General features: G+C 50.7%; 1 protein-coding gene across 2 annotated transcripts in view; it reads left to right on the top strand.

The window, feature by feature from the left end:
• Positions 1-23,908, top strand: part of Slc4a8 (solute carrier family 4 member 8) — a 70,882-nt gene that overhangs the window by 19,658 nt on the left and 27,316 nt on the right. For both annotated transcript variants that reach the window (XM_032885164.1, XM_032885161.1), the window contains exons 3-11: positions 9,415-9,564; positions 10,289-10,424; positions 11,178-11,338; positions 15,610-15,798; positions 16,645-16,736; positions 17,442-17,599; positions 18,234-18,321; positions 19,338-19,484; positions 20,455-20,555. In XM_032885164.1, the coding sequence (XP_032741055.1) occupies positions 9,415-9,564; positions 10,289-10,424; positions 11,178-11,338; positions 15,610-15,798; positions 16,645-16,736; positions 17,442-17,599; positions 18,234-18,321; positions 19,338-19,484; positions 20,455-20,555 (1,222 nt within the window). The remainder of the gene's footprint in view (positions 1-9,414; positions 9,565-10,288; positions 10,425-11,177; positions 11,339-15,609; positions 15,799-16,644; positions 16,737-17,441; positions 17,600-18,233; positions 18,322-19,337; positions 19,485-20,454; positions 20,556-23,908) is intronic.

Below are 23,908 nucleotides of genomic sequence, written 5' to 3'. Positions count from 1 at the left end.
CCGTAGCCGTGGGAACTGACTGGATGGCAGGGGAGATTCAAGCAATCTCCTCTCTTCACCCTGCTGTACTGCAAAGCGGGCAGATCTAACCTCACCGCCCTGCCCCCGTGGCCTGCTGCATCCCGAAGACATTCTCTGTGACGCATTGCTAGCAGCTCCGTGGTCCTCTGGCTGTTACCCTGTGGACCTTAGTCCCCCACTGAGAAGGGAACATGTAGAATATTTCCGTGTACTTGGGAATAGCGTAGCGAACTCCCATGAGCTCTCTTGGATTCTGAAGGCCAGGTCTCGCCCGTCAAGGTCAGCTGAGGAGCCGTTGGGAGCAGCGGCTCCAGATGATGTCATCCCTTTCTGGTTCATGCTCTACTCTGCTGGAAGAGAAAGCTGGAGGATGACACATTGCTGCAGGACACCGTGCTGGGAAATGGCCTTTTATGACCAGATCTTTTTGAAAACTTGAATCTCTTCTGTTAGCACAGTCCTGAAATGTCAGAGCCAGAGAGGCGAGGGACTGGAGTCTTCTGAGGGTTGGGTATGCTATGGGTCCCACCCAGACTCACACTGAGGTGAGCTGCTGAGAAACCCCATGTCTTCTTACCCACCTTCCCTCACACCGTCCTCAGAGACGTTGGTGACGGTAAATGTGGGTCTTTCTGAACGGGCTGATTCCCTCTGCAAGAGTATTAAACAGAAGAGTCAAGAACGATGTGAGAGAGCTTCCCCGAGATGACCCCAGAGCGATAGCCAACGCGTAGTGCGCCTCAGTGGGTGGGTTCCCTCAGCCCCCGTGGGCCACAGGGCACTCGCTTAGTCAGAGGAATGGCTTCTCCCATTTCTTCTGGCAGACCATTATTCCTGATTAAGTACTAGATTTATGGCTCCTGACGTCAGCTTAATGCATTCTAATACACCCTTAACCAAGGCAGGACCCACTCGGTCATACTTATAACGTTAAAGAGCCTTGTGTGTGTTCCACACGCAAGACTTCCCCTGTGCTTACTGACTCGGAGTCACCCTGTAAGCCCAGGGGAGCCGAGCATCCCTTAATGCTCACTAACGAGCTGCGTGCGAGCGAGCGAGGGCTTGGTAAACAACACGCAGGGCAGTGTGTACCACAGGCCCCTCGTCTGTCTGTGGGGGACTCATGCCTGTGCTTTCTCTGCTGCTCCAAAGATCCAGTGTGTGTGTGTATGTGTGTGTGTGTGTGTGTGTGTGTGTGTGTGGTGTGTGTGAATGTATGTGTGTGTGTGTGTGTGTGTGGTGGGTGTGTGTGTGTGTGGTGTATATGTGTGTGTGTGTGTGTGTGTGTGTGTGTGTGTGTGTGTATGTGGTGTGTGTGTGTATGTGGTGTGTGTGGTGGGTGTGTGTAGTGTGTGTGTAGTGTGTGGTGTGTGTGTGTGTGTGTGGTGTATATGTGTGTGTGTGGTGTGTGTGTATGTGGTGTGTGGATGTATATGTGTGCTGTGCGTGTATGCGGTGTGTGTATGTATGTGTGTGTGTTCTATATTCTTAGTTTTAAAAACATCAACATCTTTCTTGCAAATTTTACTAAACCAGGTGCTTTATTAGTATGCTGACAGCCTCAGCAGACCAGGTCGGACATTGAGAAAGGAATGAGAGGCTGGACAGGAGGGAACGGTGTCGGCTGGGCTGGAGGGCTGGGAAGTGGGTGCCTGTCTGGTTGGATGAATGACCAGCGAGGTGATGATGGAGTTAGTCTGGTGGGGTGCCCAGACTGCCAGAATCCAGCCAGCACCTTGGACTTTATTTCCTGGTGTCTGTTTGCTGTCTATTCTGCTAATTTTACTCAGAAAACCTAAGTCCCTGCCTCCGAGTTCCTCTCTCAGACACTGATAGGCAATTTTGTGACAGCTATTTGGTCCCTCTCAGCTCCAGCCCAGCTCCACAATGAACTGGGTTTCATTGTGTACATGTCTTCCTGGTGCTTTCAAAAGGCAGGGAGAGGTGTCTCCTCTAAGACGGAAGCTTTCCCTTCCTTCCTACAGAGCCAGCAAAGGCATCTCAAGGATGTCTTTCTCGTTATGTGCCCCTCCGCCCCTGCCTTGTGAGGCAGGTTGTATGTTATGTGCTCAGTAACATACAGAGCCCCTGTGGTCCCTTCTGCAGCACTGTGGAGATTCGAACAACTCAAGCATTGTGTTGGCACCAAGAATGGCCAGGTCTGGACCTTTTCTAGGACCTAGAGCTTTAATTAGAACCTAGATTTACGACATCGGGACAAGAGTTGGGGCGTCCGCGGCCCTCCTTGCTTTACTGTGGTCTCCCAGTGGGTCAGGGAGATGAGGCCTGATAACGGGTTCTAGTGCTTTCTTTTGAGAACATAGATGCAATTACAGAGTGGGTGCACTGGGGGTGCTCAGAACACGTGCAGAGAAGCAAGTCATAGCCAAACTACTTGGAAAAGATGAAGCTCGCGGTTGAGACGATTCTAGCAAAGGTCTGAGTGACCTTCTGCCCTTTACCTAAGTCCAGCTCTATGCAGATACACCGAATGTCACAAGAGTCCAGTCACCATTGCAGAGGCTGATTGGCTGGTTATCTAGGAGATGACTATTGCTTTTCACAGCTCGTGAATCCATCGGGAGCTGCTCCTGCAGATCTGTAGCTATTCTGCCCTCCTCCCTCCTCTCTCCCGACCTGGCTCTGGCCCCATGGCTGTCTTTTCTCTGTGGAAGCAGCGTGCTCATCCCACCTTAGCAAGCATGCATGGCCCCCTGTCCTGAAGGCCCCCTCCTCTGATGCCCCCTCTCCTCAGGAGACTCCTTCTAGTGCTCCCTAATTCTTCCTTTCCTGTTGTAGCCCCCCGCCCCACACTAGCTCTTCAGTCTATAATCAGTTGTACTTGAAAGAATATCTTTTAGTTTTCATTATGTCTGTCTTTGCTGAAGACTTTGTGCTTATTCTAACTATTGGGACGGAACCTGGTACAATCAGGTGACGCCATTCTACTGCCGATGCCACCATGGGTGATTTCGGAGAGGTGTTATGGGGATTTCACTGGTATATTATGGTGGAATATTACCAGTAACGGGTGATATTCAGTTGACTCGTACTCCACAGGGCGCACTGATAACGCCAGAGATCTGCGCTGACTAGCTTTAAGCCAGCTGGACACGAGGTAGCGTCATCTGGGGAGAAGGAATCTTGGCTGAGAAAATGCCACCATAGGTGGCCGGTAGACCAGTCTGTATGGCATTTTGTGGCCTGGTGACTGATGCGGGCGGGACCAGCCCACTGTGGGCAGCGCCACCCCTGGGGCAAGTGTTGTGGATCCTAAGAGAAAGTAAATGGAGCAAGTCCCAGAGCACATGAGAGTGAGCGGCCCTCCTCCATGGCTCCGCACCAGCCCCGCCTCTAAGTTCCCCTGCCTCCGTTCCTTTGAAGGACTGTGAGGTGGGTGCCTGAGCAAAGAGAACCTTTCCCTCCCCGAGCTGCTTTCGGTCCTGGTGTTGTATCTCGGCCGTAGCCTCCCTGACTAAGACAGTCTGGAATCCTACATCTTAGCAGACGGCCACTTCCGCTGTTTCTTTTTCTACATTCAGGGATTTGCCGTCCGAAGTGTTCTCTGATGCGTGCACAGTCTTGGGATGGGGGAGGGGAGGCATGTACTTCCACCAGAGAGCACACTCCCAGCCTCCACACGTGCTGACAGGTCTCAGCTAGTCTTCTCGTCATTGCTGCTCCTATTTTACAAAGAAAAGGAGAGCTAGACAAACGTTATCGTAGCCCCAAAGTTCCTGACCGCATTGGGCGGTGGGGCACGCTGTGGAGGATGTGGACGCAGTCTTAGAAGCTTGTGGCCGTTCCAATTCTTTTCCGAGTTCGTTTTGCTTATCCTGCTTCCCAACCCCCTGAGCCAGAAGTGGGGGCGTAAACCCCTAGTGTCCAGCCTTCCCCCTGTTAGATTCTCAGTCTCTTGTGCTGTGCCTGGTGGCACCTGGGCTGGGGAGGACATTGCCCCGTCTGGGTTCCTGTAAATGTCTTACTCAAGTCCAAACCCCCAGCTTGTGAAGTCAACCGTGTCTCTGACTTGTAAGCAAGAGTTAGGCTTCAGGCAGGAGGGAGGTCTGTAACTCGAATCAACTTGCTCCCCCCTCCATTGTTGTAAATAACTTTTAATGGCCAATCCCCAGATTTGTACTTTCTTTTCTAAATGCTAAAAGCATTCTTCCACCCGGATTTACTGTAACATTTGGGAAAGGAATAAATTTTGTCCCTTTAGAAAGAAAGAGAGAGAGAGAGAGGGAGGGAGGGAGGAAGGAAGGAAGGAAGGAAGGAAGAAGGAAGCTAACTCATGACTAGTGAAGGAAGCTGATGGCTTGACGACTCTCCTCAGAATGTCTGACTTCTGGGGTCCGCCCTCACCTGCTCTGTGTCTCAGGTAGCTCAGGTGATCTGGGCCTTTTCCAGGCCGCTCAGTCTGTCTATGAGTTTCTCTCAGCAACTCTTACAACGTTTTTATGCTTGCGTGTATGGTGTGTGTGTGTGTGTGTGTGTGTGTGTGTGTGTGTGTGTGTGTGAGAGAGAGAGAGATCCTGTGCAAGGTCAGTTTCTGGGGCTCCCGTAGTTCACTTCCTGAGCTCTTTTTCCCTGGGGATGAAAGGTGTCACTTCTCTCCAACATCCATGTTGCTTCTTGCTTTTCTCTCATCCTGTGGCCTACTGGTTGTCGCTCCAAGATGGAGGGTTTCAAATGCAGAGGAAGCTGCTCCACCAGTCAGCTAGACCTCCTCCTCCCTTGCTCTGGCAAGCACTTCATCCTAAAACCATTGCTTCACTCAAAGAGTCCTTTTGTGGCCCATTTCAGGTTTGAGGCTCCCTTAGGTCAGATCGTACACCCTGAGGAGGTCTCAGGGGTGCTAACCTGGGGAGGCACTGGGAGATGTTCCATTCTGAATGGTTGTGGAGCACTGACTCTGTATAGGACAGTGCAGGCAGGGGGTGGGGCCTGGAGATTTAGCTCCATGGTAGAGCACTTGCTTGCCCTGGAGCACTCCAGAGCAAGTGCGAGGTCCTGGGGTCAGTGCTCAGCTCTGGGCAGGGGTGTGGGGGTGGGAGGAAGACAATGTGCTTGGTGACCTATGGGTGCTGGAGGAGAGTCAACGCCAGGACTGTGAGGGGTGCACAGGTGCACAGTAGTGTGTAAGGCAATTGCTCGCTGTAAGCCAGGCCGAGAGTAAGTGTGTAGGGACAGCTTTCGCTAAGCTCTGAGTGCTTGGAGGAAGGCGACCACACAAGTCTTCGGGGAAATCAGAAACAGTGCTGAGGAGGCAGGGGAATTCTCACTGAATTTTGGGTGAGTGCATGTGGCAAAAGCCCCGACACATTTGGGGAAGAGCTAGTGGCCTGACTCAGGTAGAGACAGGGTGGGGTGCCGGTGCTGTGGGCACAGCAGCTATGAAAGGTGCATGGAGCTAAAAGCAGCTACTCTGGGGCTGGTGAAGATAGATGGCTCTCCAGAAGTTCTGTGCCAGCCTGCAGGGCTTCCCTGTGCTCCAGAATGTTCTGTGCCAGCATGCAGGGCTACCCTGTGCTCCAGAATGTTCTGTGCCAGCATGCAGGGCTACCCTGTGCTCCAGAAGTTCTGTGCCAGCATGCAGGGCTACCCTGCTCCAGAATGTTCTGTGCCAGCATGCAGGGCTACCCTGTGCTCCAGAAGTTCTGTGCCAGCATGCAGGGCTACCCTGTGCTCCAGAATGTGCTGTGCCAGCCTGCAGGGCTTCCCTGTGCTCCAGAATGTTCTGTGCCAGCATGCAGGGCTACCCTGTATTCCAGAATGTGCTGTGCCAGCCTGCAGGGCTACCCTGTGCTCCAGAATGTTCTGTGCAGGGCCATTCTTTGAGCTCTTTTGAGCTGACTACCTGGGTTCCTTTTCATGTTGAATACGTGAACTTGTCATAAAGGAAGGAAGATCCCGAGAAGGGGCTAAGAGCTGAGTGTCGGAGTCTGAAGTTCAAAGGAATGAGCCACGGCCTGGGCTGTGACCTGCAATATTACTTTGAGGTGTTAAATTTGTTAAAAAGGAGACCTGCTTCGTCAGAGTGGGAGCAGAGTAAGGCTCGACATCCAGAACGAAAGGGGCAGAAGGGTAGAGGCGGGATCGGAGGTAACTCTGAGATCCCACATCTGAGGTGGCTTTTGTTTGCTTGGGGGGTTTGTTTTGGTGATTCTTTTTTTTTTTTTTTTTGAGACAGGGTTTCTCTGTGTAGTCCTCACTGTCCTGAACTCACTCTGTAGACCAGGATGGCCTTCTACTCAAAGAGATCCGCCTGCCTCTGCCTCCCGAGTGCTGAGATGAAAGGCACTTGCCACCATTGCCTGGCTAAGCCAGAGCTTTTTTTTTTCTTTCTTTTCTTTCTTTCTTTCTTTCTTTCTTTCTTTCTTTCTTTCTTTTTTTTTTTTTTTTTTGTGTTGAGGCCCGAACCCTGGGCCTTGCCCTTCTTGGGCAACCGCCTTACCCGCGGCCTAAATCCCCACCCCCCAGAGATTTTTTTAAAAAGATGTATTTATTTTTATTTTGTGTCTGGGTGTATCAGTGCACTGCGTGTGCAATTCCACAGGCCCAGCACAGTTCATTAGCTCCTCTAGAACTGGAGTTGTGAGCCATGGTGAAGGTGCCAGGAAGCAGACCCAGGTCCCCTGCAAGAGCAAGAACCTCTCGCTGCTTAGCTGTCCCTGCAGCCACCGAGGGACTTACCCAGTGACAGTGCCATGAACGTAAATGTGGAGCCCCATTGCAGTTTCTGTTTTTAGCCTAGGCAAGCCTCACTCTCACTCAGACACCCAGACTGACCTCCAGGGTCTAGCCGACCTTCTTCATCCTCTATGGCAGCCATGTGTTAGGACTCTGGGTGGGACGCTAGACCTGCAGGGAACCCGGCTTTACAGGATCCTAAATTTGGTTTTGGGCATGTTAATCACTATAAATCAGTGGTTCTCAGCCTGTGGGTCTCTACCTCCTTGTGGGGGTAACCGACCCTTTCACAGTGGTCACCTAAGGCCACTGGAAAACACAGATATTTTCATTACAATTCCTAACAGTTGTGAGATTACAGTTATGAAGGAGCAACAAAAATAATGGGGTTTGTTTGTTTGTTTGTTTGTTTAATGGTTGGTGGTCATCCCAACATGACTTATATTACAGGATGATAGTGTCAGAAACGTTGGGACCGGTGCTGTAGGTAGAGATTTGTAGCTGTGTAATCACAGACGGAAGGAGACCAAGCTGGGATACATAAAAAGACCCAAAACCAGGTGTTCGGGGAGTCATGCAAACTGTGGAACTGAGCTTGAAATCCAAAGAACGGGTACCACTGAAAACAGAAGAGAACAAGGGTTGGAGGTCAACCTCCCGATGGGGGTTGTCAGGCATCTGAAGGCTGCTGTCAGACGCAGTCTTACAAGAGCTAATGGAGCTCTGAACACCAAGGAAGAGGGGCCCTGACAGGTGCTGGGCCCTCCACAGAGTCTGTGGAGCTGAGACATGGGCTATGACAGAGATGGGGAGAGTAGATGTCTGATGTCCTTACAGGGCACTGCTTTAGTAGGGGGCAGGGACAGAAGCCACAGTCCAAGGCCATGGGACAGGAGTGTGGTGAGGAAAGGGAGGGAGAGAGGTCATGGTTCCTTGAAGGTGAAACTAATAGTTTCTTTGGAAAGTCAGTTACGTCAAACACTGCTTTGCTGGGCACACGGGAGAAAGGATGTTTGGACACAGCAAACACGTGAAAAGCCCTGTGATGAAGGAGTATAAATGTGACCCCACAGTGGGGGATGAGCACTGAGCATTGGTTTGGTTTGCTCCGTCTCACTGTCCTTCACTAAAGACACGCATGTATTGGTTCACCTTACATGGCATTGTTGAGCTCAACTTGTGGTAACAGCACCATTGAGAGAAGCTCGCCTGAAAAGAGCTGTGAGGCTCCTGCTTGCTGCTTCCCTGGCCTCGCCTCAGGCCATTTGGCGAGCCTGGCAGTCTCTTCAGGATTGAACTACAGCTGCGTGGTGTTTGCATGTGTGTGTGTGCGTGGTGTGTGTGTGGTGTGTGAGTGTGTGTGTGTGTGTATGTGTGTGGTATGTGTGGTGTGGTGTATATGTGTGTGGTGTGTGTGTGTGTATGTGTGTGTATGTGTGGTGTGTGTGTGTGTGTGTGTGTGTGTAGGTGTGTATGTGTGTGTGTGTGTGTGTGTATGTGTGGTGTGTGTGTGTGTGCATGTGTGTGTGTGTGTGTGTGTGTGTGGTGTGTGTGTATGTGTGTGAGTGTGTGTGTGTGTGTGTGTGTGTGTGTGTGTGTGTGTGTGTGTGTGTGTGTGTGTGTGTGTGTGTGTGTGTGTGTGTGTGTGTGTGTGTGTGTGTGTGTGTGTGTGTGTGTGTGTGTGTGTGTGTGTGTGTGTGGGGGTGTGTGTGTGTGTGTGTGTGGGTGTGTGTGTGGGTGTGTGTGTGTGTGGGTGTGTGTGTGTGGTGTGTGTGTGGTGTGTGCGTGTGGTGTGTATGTGTGTTGTGTGTGTTGTGTGTGTGTAGTGTGTTTGGTGTGTATGTGGTGTGTGTGTGTGAGTGTGTGTGTGAGTGTGTGTGGTGTCTGCCTTCCTAGAGGCCTGGTCTGCAGCCTCTGAGTTGTATTTTGTGTTTGCTGTGGGACTGAACTGCTGACAAAGATCGAGCTCGCCCCAAAAGAACTTCCCCCACATCCTAATAACTTTTCTCTTCCACGACCTCTGCTGGGTGGTGGTCTAGAGATGAGGTCGAAACCTTATTAAAAGCAGGTTGGAAAAAAAATGTATGCTTAGGGTTCCTGATGAAGAAGGAAGGAGAGGGGGAAATGGGGGCCGGCAGCTTGTCAGTGGGACAGCTTCTCAAAGTCAGCCTTAGTGGAAGGGAGAGTGAGGCTAGCTCATGGGGTAGGGAGTGGAGGAGATGCTCCCTCCTCAAAGGAAGAGTCAAGTTACTACATGAGGGCCCCTGTCTTCCCAGCGCTGTGAGAAGCCAGGCTGGCTCAGGGGGAGGAATGGGTGTAGGTTGGACCTAAGGACTCCCTCTAAAGGTGGGCGGCTTCCCACGCCCTAATGTAGGACCTGTTCTGCCGGTCACCAGTCACGTGCTCCCTCAGCCTCCCCACTCTTTCCAGCCATCATGCACTCTCTCATAGGCAGTACGAATAATGAAGCACACATTGTTCAATTCGATTGTCACAATATCTTGTGAGGGTTCAGCCAAGTGCAGGACAGAGGAAGACACAAGTCCTGGGTGTGTGTGTGTGCGTGTGTGTGCGCGTGTGTGTGTCTATGAAGTTTAATCATGCCAGAAGTGACCAGTACAAACACCGGTGATCTTTTTGCTCTTAATTATGCAGACTCCTTTTGTGAAAGGATTCTCTGAGACTTCTGCTTCCATCCAGGTCATAGAACTCTGTATGTGGGGGTTCGAATGCCACTGGGGAGGCAGAGCCATCGTCACCACCGAACTCATGGCCAGAAGCACCGGAGACGAGGAGGGCGGAGCAAAGGAGCCAGCCAGGGTGAGGAGGGCTTGGAAGCCTCCGCCCACGGTAATGCCCTGGAGAGAGGTGGGGGGTAGTGCACTAGGGAGAGGTGAGGGGGGCGTGGGCAGTGCAGGAGGAGCACAGCCATTTAAAGTCCTTGTACGGGGTTTCCTAGAGGAAGGAATGCTTCTAAGGAATAAAAATGCCTTCCTGAGAATTTACATTTCAGCACCCCAACCAACACTGTCAGAATTCCTTTGCTGGAGAATTAGCTGTTTCTTTTTATTGAAATTTTTCGGATCTCTAGGAAACTAAAAACAAAGCAAAACCTACTGTGCTCAGGTATTTTGCCTACACGCTTGTTTGTGTGCCATGCGCATGCCCAGTGCCCTTGGAGGCCAGAAGAGGGCACCAGATACTGGGACTGGAGTTACAGGCAGTGGTGAGCCGCCATGTGGATGCTTGGGACTGAATCCAGGTCTCTAAGAGAACAGCCAGTGCTCTTAACCCCTGAGCCTTCTCTCCAGCCCTGGTTTCTAGGTTCTCATGGGACGTCTGCAAGTGGTCTTAGTTGACAGCTCTGCTCTCTTGTGGAGATGCTTCCACCGAAGAGAACTAAGGAACTTTTTTTTTTTTTTTTTGTTCTTTTTTTCGGAGTTGGGGGAACTTTTAAACCTGTGTCCTAGATAGACACCTTCCAGATCCCCAAGCTGGTAGGCAGGGCGCTATTTTGTTCTGATTTGGAGGCTGGTACACACGCGGACCTTTCTCTCTCTGGTTGGTTTCCTAGACACCCCGTCTCAGCGCGTGCAGTTCATTCTTGGCACTGAGGAAGATGAGGAGCACGTTCCTCATGAGCTGTTCACAGAGCTGGACGAGATCTGTATGAAAGAGGGGGAGGAAGCCGAATGGAAGGAAACGGCCAGGTGAGGGTCCTTCGGGCAGACTCCTGCCTGCCTGCTTCTTCTTGGGTGCCATGGTGACCGGTAAACCCTGCTCCAGGTCTCCGTGGTGCAGTGCCAGCGAATGCACTGCTGTGGACATATTCCACCGCAGAGAGTTGAGCAGATCAGTTGGCAGTCTTCCGTGTTCCTGTCTTTGTGGGTTTCTAAAGTCACACAAAGCACTGATAAAAATGTTATTTTATGAATGTGCTTTGTCAGTGTGTCCAAATATAGATTAGAGTTTTAAGAATTATGCTCATTATAGACAACGTAAAAACTAAAGATTTTTAAGGGGCCGGAGCGATGGCTCAGTGGTTTGGAGCACTAACTGTATTTCAGAGGACCCAGGTTCGATGCCCAGTGCCCACATGACTCACAACTGTCTGTAACTCCGTAGTTTGACACCTTCATACAGATACATGCAGACAAAACACCAATGCACATAAAATAAAAATAAATATTAAAAAATTAAAAATATAAGCAAAAGAAAATGACAGGTACCTTTAATCCTGCCGTCCCAAGGATAAAACAAGGGCTATATTTGGGTCTCAGGCACATATGTGTTTGTAATTTTAAGTTTGTCTTTAAGTGAAAAACAGGATTAGATTTGCTGTGCTCCACAGTTTCTTTTCCACTCACTAATGTGTCTGAACATCAGGCCAGGTGTTAGCGTTCAGTGTGACAGTGGAAGTCCTCTGTCTGTCTCTGGCGTCTCATCCCTGGCAACGTTCGCAGGTGGCTGAAGTTTGAAGAGGACGTGGAGGATGGGGGAGAGCGCTGGAGCAAGCCTTACGTGGCCACACTTTCTCTGCACAGCCTGTTTGAGCTGAGGAGCTGCCTCATCAACGGCTCCGTCCTCCTGGACATGCGCGCAAGCAGCATAGAGGAGATCTCAGGTATGGGCAAACTCCTGGACATGCGCATAAGCAGCATAAAGGAGCTCTTAGCTGCGGGGCAGACGATGTCCTCCTAGACATGCGCACAAGCAGCATAGAGGAGATCTCAGGTATGGGCAAACTCCTGGACATGCGCATAAGCAGCATAAAGGAGCTCTTAGCTGCGGGGCGGACGATGTCCTCCTAGACATGCGCACAAGCAGCATGGAGGAGATCTCAGGTGCTAGGCAGACGATGGCTGGGCGCAAACCCGGAAGTGTGAGAGCCGGGCAGTCTGGCACACACCTGTAACCTGATGTTGGGAAGCTGGAGAGCAGAATGTCAGGTCTGAGGTCTGAACTATAGTGATACTTTATCCCAAGCAAAACAGAACAACATTGAAGCCAGGAAGGAAGAAAACTAAAGGGCCTGCGTGGGTAAAAGTGTGTGCTGAGCCAGCTGGGCAGGCGACCTCGGTGCCATCCCAGGAGCCTGTGACAGAGGACTGGCTTCTGGAAGTCGTCCTCTGACCTCTGCGAGCGCATACACACGCTCTCACACACACTCTTGCGCTCTCACACACTCACACAATGCTCACACTTGCACTCTCACACGTGCACACGCACACACACACACACACACACACACACACACACACGGTCATAGTAATAATGCAATACCTTTTAAAAATTAAAGATTTAAAAGCTCAAAACCCGTCCTCTAGAAGAGAGGTTCAGGAAATGAGTCACAGCACTCCACACTTGAGCCTGGAGTGCTGGGTGGCCGGTCTGATGGAGTCTTCTGACATGAACAGATATTAAGTTACCGTGTTTAGGGAGCAGCAATAAAGAACACACATGTCTAAGTGATTCTGCCTCTCCAAGGATCTTGGGGACCTGGAGACTGAGGTCAGTACTGACGGAAGTCTCTGTCTACTCCTTTGAAAGGTGGTGCCTGGGTGTCCCACCAACTGTGGGGAAAGTGGAATTAAAGAAAAAAGTGAGTTCTGTGTCAGGGTGCTGTTCACTGCCCCAGAGGCAGCGGAACCTGGGAGAGCGGAAGCCATAAATGAGCATCAGAGAATTCATGCTAAGGGTTAGATTTATATGCTAAGGGTTAAGGGGCGTCACACGAGTCCAGTGTGTAATCAATCACAAGGGTGAGCTGCACGTGGCGGGCAAGCCTCTGCACAGTGAAAGCGTTTTTCCATGGAGACACATAGACAAACAACAATAGCCAGGCATACTCAGTGACCCGGAGTGAACTCAGTGCCGTCTGTCACACCTGGCACATTCCCACACTGTGGTTTTGAAGAAACTGAGGTCACAAGACTTGGCTTCTTGGAGTTTTTTCACGAGCACCCAGACGTCTCCTCACACAGCTCTGTTCTTGGACTGTTCCAAAAGGGTCACAGCTGTCTTTCACTGACTTTAACTGCATGTCTAAGTGCCTGCGGATTCCTGAGAGAGCGTGTGCTGGGTTCCCGGTAGAGGAATCCCTGGGAGTTAGTGCCCTGTGGCCGCCAAGCAAACCTCGGCCAAGCCTTGGCGGGGTGGTGCCTCATCAAATTAGCTGTAAGAAAGACAGAGGCCTTGGGAATGGACAGGGTGAGACGCTGCCCGCAGAAGGGCACAGTTGCCAGTGCAGCTCAGGAGGTAGAATTGATGGTAAGAATCTGACAGACTGTTTTTAGGCATAAAGGAAGAGTGCAGGAGTCTGGCTTCCAGCCACATCATAGGAGCGAGCAGGTCGGGTGGGTGGGAAGAGGATGGGCTTGTTTTGTACTCGCTAAGCTCTACGTGTGCAGCCCACCCAGATGGCGGTGTCTGTAGGTAACTGGAGCTGCCATGACACTTGGGAGACAGATCTGTAATGTGCCTCTAGGTCTTCTAAAGATGGTTGAGGCTATTGCAGTCAACAGTGGGGATAGGGACTCCTCCTGTCTGAGGCTGGCTTGGGGGGACATAGGTCAGGTGAAAGAAAAGTGTTGTCCTTGGAGACCAAGGGTCTGCAGTGCTCAGCGGTGACACAAAAATCAGACAACACAACTACAGTGTTATATATATATATATATATATATATATATATATATATAATTTAAAAATCAGACAACAGCCACCAAACCTGTGTTAGCCTAGGACGGCTGGGACACGGCTCCTTGAACGTGGAGGCCGGCGCCCAGCACTCAGAGGTTAAGGCAGGTAGATCAGGTTCAAGATTAGCCTGGGGTAATAGCAAGATCTTGTCTCAAAATAAAATCAGTGGACCAATCAAATGGTAAGTTTGAAAGTCAGAAATCTGAAACGAGTTTTAGTTTGGGCTGTGTTCCTCAAAGGCCCACAGCGGGAACATTTCTCCTTGGTCCTTCCAGCTTCCAGCATCGGGGAGGTGCTTTTTGACTGAGGATTTTCTTTTCTTTGGGGAATTTTAAGAGGGAAAAGAAAAGATAAAACTAGTAGAGGGGCCTGGGGGTGGGGGTGGGGGATGAAGGATTCTGAAGCATGATTGTATGAGGGAAGAAATCAACCAAAATAAAGGTGAAATGTGCAGGAGTGTGGTCCGGGGAGGCCTGTTCACACCTGGAACCGCAGCACCTGGGAAATAGAGAAAAACCAGATGTTCAAACCAGGTGCTCAGGCATTCAGTAACAGCCTTCCAGGTGGGCATGGCGACCTTGACATTGAACCTCTCTGTAGGTCAGGGGCTGTGTACACAGTGAGGTGTAATTCCAGGGTAGATGGGTCAAGAATGGAACTAGCAATAAAATATAGGGCCTGAAACTCTAGACATTTATCTAGAGTCCTGCTGACAGTGCCAAGTGAGGGCCTCCCATGCCCACCCAAACCACTGGGCTTCATAGTTTCCATGCTGGTGATTGTCCTGGGGGAGCAGATAATTAATATAAATGATACATTTTAAAAATCATTTCATTGTGAATGCATGTGTTCGACTGCATGCATGCATAATTTTGAACCACATGTGCTGCCCAGAGAGGTCAGAGCGGACACTGGGTCCCCTGGAACCAGTCACAGACAGTTGAGTTGTCATGTGGGTGCTGAGAATTGAACCTGGGTCCTCTGTAAGGAAGAACAGCTTGTACTCTTAACTACTGAGCCCACTGTCGAGCCCCAATTTAATTTTTCTTATAGGTTCCACTTTCAAATAGCCACTGGGGCTCCTAGTGCAACATCCCGGATGATTCCATCCATGCTGAGTTCTTAGAGGAAGAGACGATAGAGAAAGAGTGTAATTGTGGGTCTCTGAGTCAGCCAGGCCCTGTGTGAACCCTTGTGTAATCTCGGGTCTCTGAGTCAGCCAGGCCCAGTGTGAACCCTTGTGTAATCTCGGGTCTCTGAGTCAGCCAGGCCCGGTGTGAACCTTTGTGTAATCTTGGGTCTCTGAGTCAGCCAGGCCCGGTGTGAACCCTTGCTCCTCAGTTTAGCAGGCGAGAAGGAATGGTCTGATTTGGGAGTGCAGAGTACTTACTGCTCTTTCAGAGGACCCAAGTTTGGTTCCCAGGGCCCACTGCTTATGGCTCCCGGCCACTTGTAACTCCAGCTCCAGGAGATCTGATACGCTTTTCCAGTCTGTATGGACACCCGCGCACGTGGCAGACACACAACATAAATAAAAGCTAAAAATAAATATATTTAAAATAGAATTTAAAAATTATCATAAAAGTACCACTGTGGGCACTTATTAAATGCCTAGAAGACTTTGTTTCCCAAAGCAGCGAGATGAGCTAAGCTAACAGCATTTGTCACCATCTAAGTCTGACCTTAATTCTTTTCCGATTTATTTTAATGTGTGACTACTTTGTTTGCACGTGAGTGTGTATATTACCTTCCTGGTGCCCTCAGTACCCATAAGAGGGGGTTGAGTGTCCTACAACTGGGGTTGATGATCGTGAAAACCATTTGAGAAACCCATGTGGGTGTTGGGAATCGAACCCAGGTCCTCTCTAAGAGCATCTAGTGCTCTTCACCACGGGGCCATCTCTCCAGTCTGTGTTAGCCCCACTTTTGCAGGAGGGTCATCAGGGAGTTCACGCGCAGCCTAGACAGCACAGCGGTAGCCCATCCCTAAATGCAAGCTGTGTTTCCGTTGCTAAGTGGATGAGGGAAGATGCTTAGAGATGCTCCTCCAGGCAGGAGGCTGAAATCACCATGGCGATTGTGATTACGGAGCAACTTGCCCCCGGCGACTGATGCTCCTTCCCCAGCCACCTGATGCGGGTCCTCTGGGTTCCCGAACTCCAGGTTTGAGTGTTGATTGGAATCTCTGCTTTCTAGACCTGATCCTGGACCAGCAGGAGCTGCTCCGGGACCTGAGCGACAGCGTGCGGGTTAAGGTGCGGGAAGCCTTGCTGAAGAAGCACCACCATCAAAACGAGAAGAAGAGGAACAACCTCATCCCCATCGTCCGCTCCTTTGCCGAGGTCGGCAAGAAGCAGTCTGACCCGCATTCCATGGACAGAGATGGTGAGGACGTGTGGGGGCTTGCTGTCCGTTTTGTTGGTGAGACATTCCGGGATTAGCCAGAGATGCTGACCTGCTAGAGGGTGGAGGCCGTGCGGCTCAGATACTCAGTCTCTTTGAGGGGTAGTAAGCAGGGTGGCTGGGGACTGGCATTGTCTCCCCCTTGTGCTGTCAGAAAGGGAGCAGCTTTGAGGAGAATGCCCAGTGTCCACACTGATGCTGATCTGGGGCCAGAGAAGCCAACTGCAGTCTTTTTCAACTAAACGTCTTGGCTTAGAACAGAATCCTGTAGCGTAGTCAGGTTTTGGTTCTTCTACCTGCGGAGTACATGGTCCGGACAATCTATTAAAGCCCTTCACGTCTCAGGTTAATAAAGACAATAACGGGACTGTCCTTCCCTTTATTATGGGATCTCCAGGAGTTTACTTAAGCCAAAGCCTGAGCCCAGGAGCAGGTGGGTTGCAAACTCTTCAGCTGCTAATTGCTTCCTCGCATGGCTGGGCCGGGCCTTGTCTGTATTGTCTTCTAGTCTCTGTATTTACTAAGTTAGAGAGTGCAGACCTGTCCTGGGAACCTGTTTCTGAGAAGCGGTCCGTACAGGTCCCTGTGCACTTCTGGCTAAAGGTCACTGTCGCCGTAGAGAAGGAAGAGGCCTTGACTGTTGAGGAAGATGTGGGCGTAGCCAAGCCTCCTGCTCACTGCTAAGCGTGTGGGGACAGGGTGGAGAGACCCCGCTCCCTGTTGCAGAGTCCTCGGCCTCCAGAGGTCATAAACTGCTATGAGGGACGGGCTGTATCAGAGGGGAAAGAGCACATTCCTAGTAGAGTCTGTTTGACTTTCTCCCACCAGGGCAAACCGTGTCTCCTCAGTCTGCTCCAGCTACCAACCTTGAAGTGAAGAATGGTGTGAACTGTGAGCACAGCCCTGTGGATCTAAGCAAGGTGAGGAGACGTGGGGAGGTGGCCTCCCACGACCCCAGTCCGGCGCTGCTTCTGTGCAAAGAGCACCCATCACCCTCGTCTTCTCCCTCCGTATAACATGCACGTGGCCTGGGCGAGGCTGCTCCTCAGGGTCTCTGACGCCCTGCAGTTCCTCCTAATCTTCAGGTTGTCCAGGCGGCATTGTGCGTCTGCATCCTGACGCCCCTAACGTTCCAGACTCTTCTTGGGGGCTGTGACTCGTGCATCCAATGAAGCAGTCAGGCATTAGAAAGGAAACACGTGACTCAAAGCCTCTGTGGCATCTCCTCTCTGAGGAGATTGATGGGATGGAGGCCAGAACTGTTGCACTGAAACCCTCACAAAGCAGGGAGAGTACTGATTCACACGGTGTTCTCTGGCCACACGTGTGCTGCTGCATGTGTGGACACATGTGGACACACGCTAATTTACATGTATTTAATTTACATTTCTAGTTGAGGTTCCCGCCCTGGGTCTTAGTTGCTTGGGTTGGTTTGTTTGTTTTGTTTTTAAATGGTGGGACCGATGGGATCTGCGTGACCTCCACTCAGGGTTTTTGTAGAGATCAACTAAAACAGCGAGGGGCGTTTCTAACCTTGAATGACACATGAAGTAGAGCCGTGAGAGGGTGACTGGCATTGAAGACGACGGCTCCCAAACCATCAGAAGGTTCTTTTGCCTTTTTAGGCGGACCTCCATTTCATGAAAAAGATTCCCGCAGGGGCAGAGGCCTCCAATGTCCTGGTTGGTGAGGTGGACACTCTGGACCGGCCCATCGTCGCTTTCGTGAGGCTCTCCCCGGCCGTGCTCCTCTCTGGCCTGACAGAAGTGCCCATCCCAACGAGGTAACAGGAGGCTAAGCTGAGGGGATCCTACTCAAGGCAGATCCGTGTGAGCGCTGGTGCTTGCTGGGAACTAGTTATCCCAAAGGTTAGGGTTAGCTGCCGGGAGAGCAGTGTTTCCTCAGGGAGCCGTGGAAGTGTGCACGCGAGCTAGGGGAACTCCTGGCCTTGGAGACTAGGGTGGGGAGGGAGGGCACAGCAGGGCCTGTGGTTCCTCACACCAGGAGTCCGAGAGCAGTATCCGTGGTGATTTGGAGCCTGCTAATTACAGAGTTAAGATGACGGGAGCACAATTCAGACTCCTCTCCAGTGCTGTCCTGTCAGTTCTTATTAGAACAATGGATGGGGATTAGATAACCTTGAATTTACAGAACAATGCTGTGTTTTGAAAGGACATCCTTTTTGTAGCTAGAAATGGCATCTGTGGTAACTCTAAGACGTGTAGCCAGCCACGTCACTGAGTAACACCTCATACGTAGCTCCAAGTGTTGTTTGGCCACAGCAATGCGACACTGGGCACCCGGCAGTCCTTTCCCCTGGGGGCACAGTGACACTCTGTGGTAGCAGGGAAGGAGACCTGCTATTTGGAGAAGGTGAGAAGCCACTTACAAAGCTCCCTCTTTGTGTGTTTCGGCAGGTTTTTGTTTATCTTACTGGGTCCGGTAGGAAAAGGGCAGCAGTACCATGAGATTGGTAGATCCATGGCCACCATCATGACGGATGAGGTACGCACAGGCCGCCGCCACCTTCTTTCATTCTGCCCGTAAATGCCGAGTGCTCCCTCTGTCCCAGAAACCGAGTTCACTGCTGGGATAAAATGATGGTTGTCACAGCGTCTGCAGGGAGCAGCAGGTCAAGGAACTTTTCTGAGAGCCACGGGAGAGAGAGGCAGGTCCCCGGGAGGCCTTTCTTGCTGTGCTATCTCTTGTTTGTTTTTTCTTATACACAGGCTCTCACTGTGTAGCCCAGGCTGGCCTCGAACACCCAGGGCTGGGATTATAAGCATATAGCACTATGGCCACCTAGCGCTCCCCTTTAAAAGTAATCAAGGATGCAGAAAGTCCAAGTAGGACGTGTAGACTTTGTGTTTCAGGTAACTTACGAGCTCTGAGTTAACGTTCCTGAGAATATGGCTGATTAAATCCAATGATTTTTTTGCATGAGAAAATACTTCCACCGCATGACAGTAAGACCAGTTTGTGTAAGGTCAGCACATGCCCTTAGGCAGTGTCACCTGTGAGCTGTGGCTTATCTGTCCCACTCACTTGTTCTAGATCTGAGGAGGGCTGTGCTGTAGAGTAGTTTCCGAGGGAAGTGTAGGCTGAGTCTGTGATCTATGAGTCTTCACAGAGGTCTATCTAGGTTCAGACATGGCTAACACAATCTCTGTGTCTTGCCTCTCCTGTGGAGATTGTAGTATTTAGAGCTGCGTCTTATCTCTGTGACAGGGTCTCACTCTTTAACCCAGGCTGGCCTTCAACTTGGCAATCCCCCTGCCTTAGCTCTGGAGTGCTTGGCTTTACAGGATACACCTCCACACTGAGCTTAGGCTCCTCTTAAAAACCCTCGCGCTTTGCTAAGGGCTGAGTTTTATCCCTTAGATACCCATGACAGGAATAAAAACCGAGAGGCTGTGTCCGTGTGTCCCTGCCCACTGGAGAGTGTCCGTGTGTCCCTGCCCATTGGAGATGGTCGGAAGTGAAGTCATTCTGGGATTTCCAAAGTCTTTTCCTCTCTGTAGATTTTTCACGATGTGGCGTATAAAGCGAAAGAACGGGATGATCTCCTGGCTGGGATCGATGAGTTCCTGGATCAAGTGACGGTGCTCCCACCAGGGGAGTGGGACCCGTCCATTAGAATTGAGCCACCCAAGAATGTCCCTTCCCAGGTAATAAATGCATGGAAGGTAGTGGTGGCTGCTCTCGGGAGCTCTTGAATGTCATCAGAGTAGGAGTAAAAGACTAATCTACAGTTACTGAGGCCTGCTCAGGTGTGACGGGAAGGACGGAAGGGAGAGGGAAATGTTTCATAGAAGTCAGTCACGCACAAAACAATCAAGTGAAACACAGCAAAGTAACAGTGCAAATGGGCTTCCAGACGGTTCCCTGACAGATTGGATGGACAGACTGGACAGACAAACTGGACACAGGCTTCAGACAGTTCCCTGACACATTGACAGACTGGACAGACAGACTGTAAGGACAGACTGGACATAGGCTTCCAGACGGTTCCCTGACAGCTGGATGGACAGATTGGACAGACAGACTGGACACAGGCTTCCGACGGTTCCCTGACAGATTGATAGTCAGACTGGACAGACAGACAGGACACAGGCTTCCAGATGGTTCTCTGACAAACTGGACAGACAGACTGGACGGACGAGAGCTCCACAGGCGTCCAGGCGGTTCCCTGACATGCTGTGGCTGCGACAGGGGCTCCTGTGTGTGCTAGGCTGAGGCTGGGCATCTTACCCATGTGAATTCCCTCTTCCCAGAAGCTCCCCCTCCCGCAGACACTCTTATCTCTAGTTTACAGGAGAATTAACTGACCTTCTAGGGCAAGATTTTAAAGGGCAGTGATAATTCACCAAGGCACACTTGAAATTGTAATTTAGGTCATGTCTTGATTCTGGAAAGTTTCAGTTAGGAGGCAGGTTCTATTAGGGAAGTCATTTTATATGCATACATGCATACATACATAAATGCATACATCTCCCACCCCCGGGAAAGTCACCTGTATCAAACCGGCAAATATATTTGGAAACCACAAACATTTGAATGTTTTTATGGCTTTTGGGTTACCCTGTTGCCCCCAAGGACAGAGAGGGGCTGACTGGACTCATTTCCTTCTGTCAAAAGGAAAAAAGGAAGATGCCTGGCGTTCCAAACGGAAACATTTGCCACGTAGACCCTGAGCCACATGGGGGACACAGCGGGCCGGAACTTGAGCGGACGGGGCGGTAAGTTCTGAGACGTCGCACGCCGGGTGCCGCTCACCAGCAGATGCTGCTAAGGAGATGAGGAAATCGGAGACATCCTCCGGTGCTAGCATCCTGTGTGGAATGTTGGGACATCTACTGTACGAATACGAGAGTGTCCGATATTGTATTCACCCCTACTTTCTTGAACCATTGGCTAGGTTCTGTCCTTTCTAGATGTTTCTTTCCTCGCTTGTGAACACAGGGCCTTTCTCCTTCCTGTGTTCCTCTTACTCTTTGTCTCTGCTCAGATTCGGTTTCCTTCCGAACGCCCTCTGGTGTCTCCGGCCCACACCGGGCACTTGTACTGTATTGATCTTTAACACGCCTTCTTCCGTCACCGCCATCACAGTCCACGTCACGTTGCTATCGTCATCTCTCCTGCTAGACTGTTGACTCCAAACCCTCAAAGCCTCCAGTCTGCTCCGGGCGCTGAGCTCACTAGAAATCTTCCAAGCCCACTTAAAGTTATGTAAAAGGAGAATTGAACCTTGGAGACGGTGAAAGTTTCTGGAGCTTTCTGGCCTGCACGATCACAGAACACACCAGCGTGGGTGTGTCCTTAATTCTTCACACGGTTACTTGTGTGGCTTTGAAAGGAGAATGCGTATCCTGTTGTAGAGACTTGAGGCCAAACCCACAGCCTTAGGGACAGTGGTCTGTGTTCAGTGAGGAAGTATCTGGAGATCCCCTGGAGTGGACTCTAAGGAGGAGCAAGAAGGCAGGAGAAGCTTTTCTGACTGTCTAAGCCAGGGCTGAGACGGTGTGGTGAGCCTTCCTGATGCTGACACAGGCAGGGTGTAACAGGGCAGGGTGCACCCAGAAAGCTCCTCGGCAGGGTCAAGGGGTTTCTGGGATAGACCTTCCCTTATTTAGGATGCAAGTTCTTGGGAAGTGCTAATGAGAAAAGAGTCCAGAGCTGCTGACTCAGTGACACACACAGACACACACACAGACACACACACACACACACACACCACACACACACACACACACACACACACACAGACACCACACACACAGACACATACAGACACACACACACACACACACACACACACACACACACACACACACACACACACACACACACACACACACACACACACACACACACACACACACACACACACACACACACACACACACACAAACACACACAGACACACACACACAGAGACATACACATACACATAGACACACAGACACACACACACACACACACACACATACACACACACACACAGACACACACACACACACACACACACACACACACACACACAGACACACACACACACACACACACACACACACACACACACACACACACACACACACACACACACACACACACACACACACACACACACACAACACACACACACACACACACAAACACACAAACACACCACACACACACAAACACACACACCACACACAGCACATACACACACACACACACACACCCAGTTAATTTTGATTTGTCTTGACTAGCTCAAAGGTTAGGCAGTTCTAATCCTTCCCGCTGCTAGCAAACACTCCTCCAGTACTTCTGAGTTAACATCTTTTAAAATCTGTATTTCATCTCTACTACCCCAAATACAATTGGGGAAGTGGCTCGTGTGAGTCTCACGTGGGTGGGCCTTTAGGTCTGCTCTTTCTTCTTGCCTGGCATGGCCACCTCTCCCTCCTCTCTTCTATTCCAGTTCTAAGGTCCTGCCTCAGTCTACCTGCCCAGCCATTAGCTAGCTGTACAGCAATTCTTTATTGCCAATCAAATCCAGCTAGGGATGGAGAACCCCAGCGTCTGGGAACTCGGCCTTTGGGGGTAGAAATTGAATTGAGAACCATTCCCCACACACACACACACACACACACACACACACACACACACACACACACACACACACACACACACACACACACACACACACACACACACACACACACAGGCTTCAGACAGGTTTCTGTCAAAGCACACCAGGCAAATGGCTGGCTGGCCCGTCCCTAATGGCTCCAGGGATGGGTTCTCTAGGCCGGTTGTGCAGAGCACAGCGACCTTCCACACAGCTAAGTCTGTTCTTGCATCAAGCTTAAATCCTTATCTCTGTGAACCCTCTGCCTCCAAACACTTGACCATCGAGGCCGATGTCAAAAGGGAAAGGTTGTTTCAAATCTGAAGGGAAGCAGGCACGTCTAGTTAATGTCTGCATCATAGTCGGACTTCACTCGTGGATGAAATGTGGGGCTAGCTCCAAAGCAGCAATCACAGCCGGGCGGTGGCGGTGCACGCCTTTGAACCCAGCACTCCAGACACAGAGGAGGGCGGATATCTATGAGTTCAAAGCCAGCCTGATCCACCAATCGAGTTCTAGGACAGCCAGGGCTACATTATAAAGAGACCTTGTCTCAAAGATAGAAAAACAAACAAACAAAAAAAAAAAATAAAGAAAGAAGTAATCAGAAATTACAATTTTTAGTCCTTCCAGGAGGAGTGGGCCGGTGCCCACCTGTCTCAGGCGGTTCAGTTAGGCGATGGCTCCTGTTTTACATAGCTCCTGTCTGTTTTTCACATGCTTGCCTCCGTGAAGAGGCTGGGCATTGTGGTAGCATCCCGGGAGCCGCAGTGAGGTGTAGGAGATTCTTCTCCCCAGATAACACCCCTCAGATGGCGGTTGTTGGTAAAGGGTGTCAGGCCTGGTACAAGATACGGTTATAGATAGGACCCAGAAACCCTTGAATGATCCCCAGACCAGTCTCTGCCACCACAGAGGTTCCCAGGGTCTCTGTCCAGAGAGAGTAAGACAAAATGGTGCTGTGTTTTAAGTCAGACCTCTGGTCCCTCCCCCGAGGCTGCTTGAGACGTTTGCCACACAGGCCGTGATGCTAAGGCAGGCCCTGGGTCGGGTCTTCCTCTCTCCTCTAAGACCGTGCACAGCCAGCCGGAGATGTTACTGCTGTGAGTGCAGGGGCAGCACCACACCAGAGGGAAACAGTGAGGGGGCAGTGCCCACCCTGTGTCCCCCTTCCCACCCCACCTTCACCCTGGGGCTTGAGTGGAGCAGGGCTGACTGGGCTTGTCTCCTGGGCTCTTGGAGAAGCAGATGGGGCAGATGTCATTTAATAAGGACATTTCAAAAGCAGTTATTCTAGTCTGTAATCTAACAAGTCAGCCATCGTTCTTTAAGTTATGGAGTGCTCACCTTACACTGATTTTTATTTCTTTTTTTGGAGATTGTTGACATCTTTTTGGAGTTTATTTGTTGATGTGGGATCCGATCAGAGTTTGCAGTTGGTTATCAATCAGTGCCCACCCCTGCTCCTTTCCTTCC

The sequence above is a fragment of the Rattus rattus genome, chromosome 1 (assembly GCF_011064425.1).
Source record: "Rattus rattus isolate New Zealand chromosome 1, Rrattus_CSIRO_v1, whole genome shotgun sequence".
In the NCBI taxonomy this organism is placed as follows: Eukaryota; Metazoa; Chordata; class Mammalia; order Rodentia; family Muridae; genus Rattus; species Rattus rattus.
This window is presented reverse-complemented; position numbering and strand designations above follow the sequence as displayed.